The sequence below is a fragment of the Callospermophilus lateralis genome, unplaced genomic scaffold, assembly GCF_048772815.1.
Source record: "Callospermophilus lateralis isolate mCalLat2 unplaced genomic scaffold, mCalLat2.hap1 Scaffold_210, whole genome shotgun sequence".
In the NCBI taxonomy this organism is placed as follows: Eukaryota; Metazoa; Chordata; class Mammalia; order Rodentia; family Sciuridae; genus Callospermophilus; species Callospermophilus lateralis.
Genome location: NW_027513072.1, coordinates 1,945,509 through 1,951,827, shown reverse-complemented (window position 1 = coordinate 1,951,827; position 6,319 = coordinate 1,945,509). Strand labels below are relative to the sequence as shown.

The window sequence follows — 6,319 nt, the reverse complement described above, 5'->3', positions numbered from 1 at the left end:
TGGCAGCTCCTGCAAGGGATCTCTGGTGAGGGTGTTCACCAGATTGTGTGTCAGAAAACAGGGAGGGACCAATCTGGCTCTTTTGATAACAACTCCCTCTTACAGGAGCAAATGGGGGCCCATGAGAAGTCCATTACTCCCTTGAGAGGGCATCTTGCAGAGTGACTGAGTTACCTCCCACTAGGCCCACCTCTTTCAGGTTCTACCACCTCATCACTGAGGACCAACCCTCCAGCCTTTGAACATTTGGGACAAACCACATCATATCATCACAAGCTCCAACAAAGCTACCATCATAAGAGCAGGATGTCCCAGTCTACAACATGTGCGTATGTGGGGGATGGGGAAGGTTGATCTCACAAGTCACTGGAAGCAGCCAGAGCCCCCATTCCAGAACCTCTGTGATGTCACTTCTGTTGTCATGGCAGTCTGGGTGCCAACCCAGAAGAGTTCGTTGGTGGCTTCAGTCTGTGAGACTTGGTGGTCTAGCCATGGCCTCTTCACAGAGTATCACGCCCCCAAATGAACCTCCGATCGAATCCTCATGGCTGAAACCAAGCCTGTTTCCAGCTTTTAATGCAATGCTTCTTATTACAATAAGTGGCATCTTCTTCGCCTTTCCGTGAGTCTCCCATGGAAGGTGTCAGTGCCTTAGACACAGAAGAGAAAATAGACAAGGACAGTACAGAGGCAGGGAGGGAAGTGGAGAGAGAGGGTCAGCAGGGGAAGGAGGATATAGAGTTAGAGGGAACCCAATGTGAAAGCACAGAGGTCTGGAGTGCCTGACGCATTTAGGGAACTATGAGAGACTGCTAATGCTGGTGACATTTTGTGGAGTCTCCATGGTCTGTCTCTAACCTGGATATTTAGATCAGTCCTTAAGGCGAGTGAGTCCTACCTCAGGTGAACTAGGCCTTGTGGGGAGCTCTGGGTTTCCCCAGACTAGGACTGAGTCTGGCTCTGGTTTCAGGTGCCGGTGGTTGGCTCAGAATGGGCAGTGGGAATTTGCCGTGGTTTCGGGCCTATTCTTTATACTGTCCTTCTGCAGCCTCATTTTCCTCAACGGGTCAGACCCAGGCATTTTGCACAAAGGTAAGGCCTCAGACCCCTGGAGAAGGAGGTGGTATCCCAAGGGCTGATGCCTATAGGGGTGATTTCAAACATGCTAACCCCCCTCAACCCCACCCCCCGCCCCCGTGGCCTCAGGAGCCCTTCCCTCCATGTCATCATTACTTGGGCCCTGGCACTTCATTTCCCAAGCCACTGAAGTGCGAAAAAACAGAATCCTGGAGGTGTTCCAGCTGCTTTCGAAGCAAGGACTGGGCAGGCTGGCAAGAGAGGCCAGCAGGCCCTTCCAAACCACGCAGTTCACTCCTCCTCCTTCCCATTTTACACACGACTTCAAGCACTGATCACTATTCCAAAAGGGGAGAGCTCTGTATAGAGCTCCTGTGGCTGGACAGCCCTTTCTCTCTGACTGCCGCCCATCTGAGTGGTCAGCTTGCTCAACAGGGACCGGGATTCCCCTGCCCTCCTCCTCCCCACCCTTCTTGTTGCCCAATGATGCTATGGGGCGGCCCCAAGCAGTAGAGTGGTGGAAGGGCCTCCTGCCACTGCCCAAATCTCTTCCCCTGCCAGGCTCCTTAGAAGAGGACCCCAACATTCAATACATAGCACGAGTGAACAACACGGCCTTTCGCCTGCAGTGGTGCTCGAAGTGTTCTTTCCATCGTCCACCCCGGACCCACCACTGTCCCTTCTGTAATATCTGTGTGGAGGTAAGTACTCCTCCTTCCTGTCCACTCACCAACCCATCCCAGGGCACCTGGCCAGGACCAGGAACCTCACATCATATGTGGTCCAGGGGTGGGTATGAGATCATCTTCCCACACTGCTACAAGTGGCTCTCAGCCACTCTTGGTCACTTATATATGTTATTGCCTCCAGTTCTGCACTTGTCCTGAGACGCTGGCCTTGCTTGCACAGGTGCTGACATGCAAAGGGCACCATCTGTGCTGAGCCTGGTGGAGTCAAGGGGAGGAAAGGCAGTGACTGTCCCACTAGCTTGCTGATACTAGATACCCATTACTTTAGGCCGGCTGCTGCCCTGTTCTGGGTATTGTTGCCTGTCCACCTCTGGGTGTCCAATTGAGGGTTTCCTGGGTTCCGAGTGCTCTTCTCTCATGTGCACACCTTGCACGGGTTTCCAAGTACAGAAGGCTGGCTGGGCTAGAAATTCTTCTCATCCTTACCCAGTATCTGAAAAAATACAGCTTCACAGCTTTTCTGTATCCTGCTCAAAGTGACACCAGGCAGGTCTTGTCTCTAGAGACCTCACTCATGACAAACGACCTGATGAGCCATGGCGTCCTAACTGTGCTCTATCCATGGACGTGCTGGTTTCACCCTGGAGATGGGAGCTCACGTGCAGGGCCAAGAGCAGGAGGTCTAGGGGCTGGGTTGAGGGGGGGCCTCAAGATTTGGGGGTATTGGGCTAAGCCAAATAGACCCTCAAGGTCTGCCTTCTCTCCCCTAGGACTTTGACCACCACTGCCTGTGGGTAAACAATTGTATAGGTCAAAGAAATTTCCGCGTACTCGTGCTGCTGCTGGTGTCCCTGTGCCTTTATCTGGTTGTTCTTCTGGCTACCAGTGTGCTTTTTCTCATTCGTACAAGACACATGCCCTTGTCGCTGGACTCAGCCATGGCGTATCCACCCAGTCCCAAGGGCCCACACTGGGAAGAGAATGGGTTGTGGGGAGGGACGGACAGCCAAGGGGCAGGACAGCCAAGAGGTGGGGTTAACCGAGGGAGGGCTGATGTTGTGGGCAGGGTTAAAGGGAGAAGCTACTTGGGAGGACCTATGAAGGACAGATTGAAGGCGAGTGGGGTCAGGGAGATGGGCGTGGTAGGATGGACTATGGAGTTAAGAATCTAGGGAGGCCAAGAAGTGGGGTAATGAAGGTTGAAAAGGGTCAAGTGGGAGGCCAGCATGGTGGGGTGAGGTTTCTCTTGGGTGTGCTGGATTAATTGTCCAGTCCAGGGAGGCAAAAGTGGGTGGGCGGGGCCAGCCAGGGCGGGGCTAATGAGGGCTGTCGGTCGTTGGGCGGGGCCAGGAGAGAACAGTTTGTCTGTTCTTCTTAGCTTGTGTATGCACAGCATCGCAGTAGCTGTACCCGTCTTGGTACTCCTGCTGCCTGTCATTCTGCTCCTGATGATACAGGCTGTGTCGGTGAGCAAGGTAAGCGAGTACTGCAATACCAGACGGTGCGGAGGCATCTTGCATCTTTGGGAATCCGGCACTTTCGGCTGATCTTCACTGCCCTTGGTCCTGATGGTGCCTCATGAGTCCTTCCAGACCCACCCCTTAAGATGCAGCTCAGATCTTTCCTCCCCCTGGAGCTCAGTGGTCATTCTTCCTCGTGGGTGCATTGCATGGAGAGCCTGTTATTTGAGGGATGGGTGCATCCTGCGCTTGTGTTGATAAGAACCCTGCGATCAGAATAACACCAGCAGACACCTAGGGAAACGCTTGAGACGGGGGTCGGTCCTGAGTGGTGTAGCAGCCTGCAAGAAACTGAGTTTGGCGAGGCCAGCATTGTAGAGGAGGACGTGCCACTCTTCCTGTCCTAGGTGTGATTTTGCAAAGGTGGAAGACAGGAGGGTGTTGTCTGTGAGAGGCACACCTTTGCAAAAAGGCAGAGAAACCCGAATGTAGGATGTTAAGGAAATGAGGAAGGAACGATTCTAAATCAAACCCAAGGTGCCAGATAATTTATAAGGAGGAGTCAAGATTAAAAAGCCCCTAAAAGTTGAGCGTGAAATTTAGTTTTGATGAAGTGGAAACCTGGGAGCCATGGTGGGATTTAAAAAAAAAAAAACAACAAAAACTCATTTATTGAGGAATAAATTAAAACTGCCAAATTCACCCTTTTAGTCTAGGATACGGGATTTTGACAACTGGATACTGTCCTGCATTCTCCAGCATGATCAAGTTTAGGCAGTTTCTTTACTCCAGAATATCCTTTCATTCACCTGTTGTTGTCAGTCTCTCTCCCTATGTCCTTCTGGTTTTTCTTTTTTTCCAGGATCACATGTAAATGGAGTCATTGCCTTCTTTTATCTGGCTTTATTTATTTAGGACAATGTATTTGAGATTCATCCATGTTGTCGCTCATACCAGTATTTTATTTCTTTTATTGCTGTGTAGAAGCGTATGGATGCCCTATAGATTGTTTATACATTCATCAAACCAAGGATTTTTTACATTATGTCTAGTTTTTGCCAGTATTTTTGTTTGTTTTATTTTGTTTGTTTCATACTAGAAATTGAACCGGGGGGTGTTTAATCACTGAGGCACATTCCTAGCACCCCTCAAATTATGTATAATTTTTTTTTTTTAATTTTGAGACAGGGTCTCACTAAGTTGCCTAGCGCATCACTAAGTTGCTGAGGCTGACTTTGAACTTGCCATCCTCTTGCTTCAGGCTCCCAAGCCTCTGGGATTATAGGTGTGGTCCACTATGCCTAGCTAGTTTGGGGTAGTTATAAATAAAGCTGCCCCAAACATTGATGCACAGGCATGTGAACATAAGTTTTCATTTTTGTTGAATAAATTCTTAAGGGTGGCATTGCTGAGTCATAAGGTAAACACGTGTGGAACTTTGTAGGAAATTGCCAAATTTGTCTTCCAAAACAACTGTAAGGTTTCTAAATTCTACCAGCAATGTTGGGAACTCCAGTTGCTTCACATCCTCACCAACATTTCACACTTTTTTTTTTCAAATATATTTTAGGTATCAGTTGACCTTTTATTTATTTATATGCAGTGCTAAGAATCGAATTCAGTGCCTCACACACACTAGGCAAGCATTGTACCACTGAGCCACAACCCCAGCCCCTCACACTGTCCTTCGTTATTTTGTTTTGACTTTTAATCAAACCTGTCTTATTAAATGAGTCGTAGTATTTCATTAAGGTTCCAGGTTGTGTTTTCCTAATGAGTAATGATGTTGAGCCTATTTTCATGTCTGTTTGGCCTTCATTAGGTCTTTGGTAAAATGTTTACTCCTGGCAGGGCACAGTGGCGCACACCTGTAATCCCAGCAGCTTGGGAGGCTGAGACAGGTGGATTCCGAGTTCAAAGCCAGCCTCAGCAAAGCGAGGCACTAAGCAACTCTGTGAGAACCTGTCTCTAATAAAATACAAAAAAAAAAAAATGGACTGGGGATGTGGCTCAGTGGTTGAGTGTCCCTATATTCAATCCGTGGTACCCACTCCCCCCAAAAGCGTTTACTCCAATCTTTTGCCCATTTGAAAAAACGGTTGTTTTCTTATTGAGTTTTAAGAGTTTTCTACATCAGATTCAGATCTAGGTTTTGCACATCTCTTCTTGCAATCTGTGACTTGTCATTCCATTTTCTTCATAGCATCTTCCCAAGAGCAGGAGTCCTTAGTGTTGTTTTTCTAGGACTAGGGGTTGAATCAGGGGTGCTCAACCACTGAGTTCTCCCTCAGCATTTTGTGGCTGTTGTACATTCTACATAGAAAATTGTCATCTGTGAAGAACAGTTTCATTACCTTCTTTCCAATCTGTGTATCTTTATTGCTTTTTCTTTTTAGTGTTGAATAGGAATGATAGGGGTGGGCATCTCTGCCCTGGGATTCCTTTAGTATGGCAATCTCTTGACTAAAGGCTCTTTCAGTAAGACTGGTGGGCAGCATCAGTGGGGGAGGGGACGCTGCAGACCCCGAGACAGTGAACAGACAGAGGAGCCTACCTGCTCATCACCTCCCATCCTTTTAGTCCCCAGCCCACCACTGCCATATCTGGTCCTCCTCCCACCTGACACTCTGTGCTTGGCCCTTATTCATCAGCCCTGTGGTCTGCCTTTACTTTGAGCTTGACCTTTACTGCTTTGTGTACTGAAGGCCTTCAGCCCAGATTTTCCTGGGCCATGTGATTTTTGACTAGGAAACTATGATGGGGCCTCCCCACTGCCCCTGTCCTCCCAGATAGTGAAATTCAGTTAAGGCATAATTTTAGAAAAAAAAATGAGAGGTGGGGAAATGAAGTGGGAGTGGGGTGGTGACATTGTCTTTGGAGCAATTGAGCAGCACAAGGAAGAGTTTAAAAGGTATCTGAAAGGGGCTGTGGTTGTAGCTCAGTGGCAGAGAACTTGCCTAGCATGTGTGAGGCACTGAGTTTGATCCTCAGCACCCCATACAAATTAAAAAAAAATAATAAGGTCTATCAACAACTAAAAAATATTTTTTTTAAAAAGGGGGGTGTGTGGAAGGATGAGGTAAGAGGACAGGT

At 48.4% G+C, this 6,319-nt stretch overlaps 1 protein-coding gene across 1 annotated transcript; it reads left to right on the top strand.

The window, feature by feature from the left end:
* The first annotated feature begins 491 nt into the window (after positions 1–491).
* Positions 492–3,313, top strand: LOC143640384 (palmitoyltransferase ZDHHC19-like). Its single transcript, XM_077108221.1, has 5 exons — positions 492–622; positions 971–1,092; positions 1,639–1,778; positions 2,537–2,709; positions 3,160–3,313. The coding sequence occupies exons 1-5, from the start codon at positions 492–494 to the stop codon at positions 3,311–3,313; spliced, it is 720 nt and encodes a 239-aa protein (XP_076964336.1).
* Positions 3,314–6,319: the final 3,006 nt, after the last annotated feature.

Excerpts from the sequence above, each read along its gene's own strand:
- LOC143640384 (XM_077108221.1), top strand. The coding sequence starts at position 492 with ATGGCCTCTTCACAGAGTATCACGCCCCCAAATGAACCTCCGATCGAA. Across the intron at positions 1,779-2,536 it reads TCTGTAATATCTGTGTGGAG|GACTTTGACCACCACTGCCT; the intron begins GTAAGTACTCCT and ends TCTCTCCCCTAG. Across the intron at positions 2,710-3,159 it reads TCGCTGGACTCAGCCATGGC|CATCGCAGTAGCTGTACCCG; the intron begins GTATCCACCCAG and ends GTGTATGCACAG.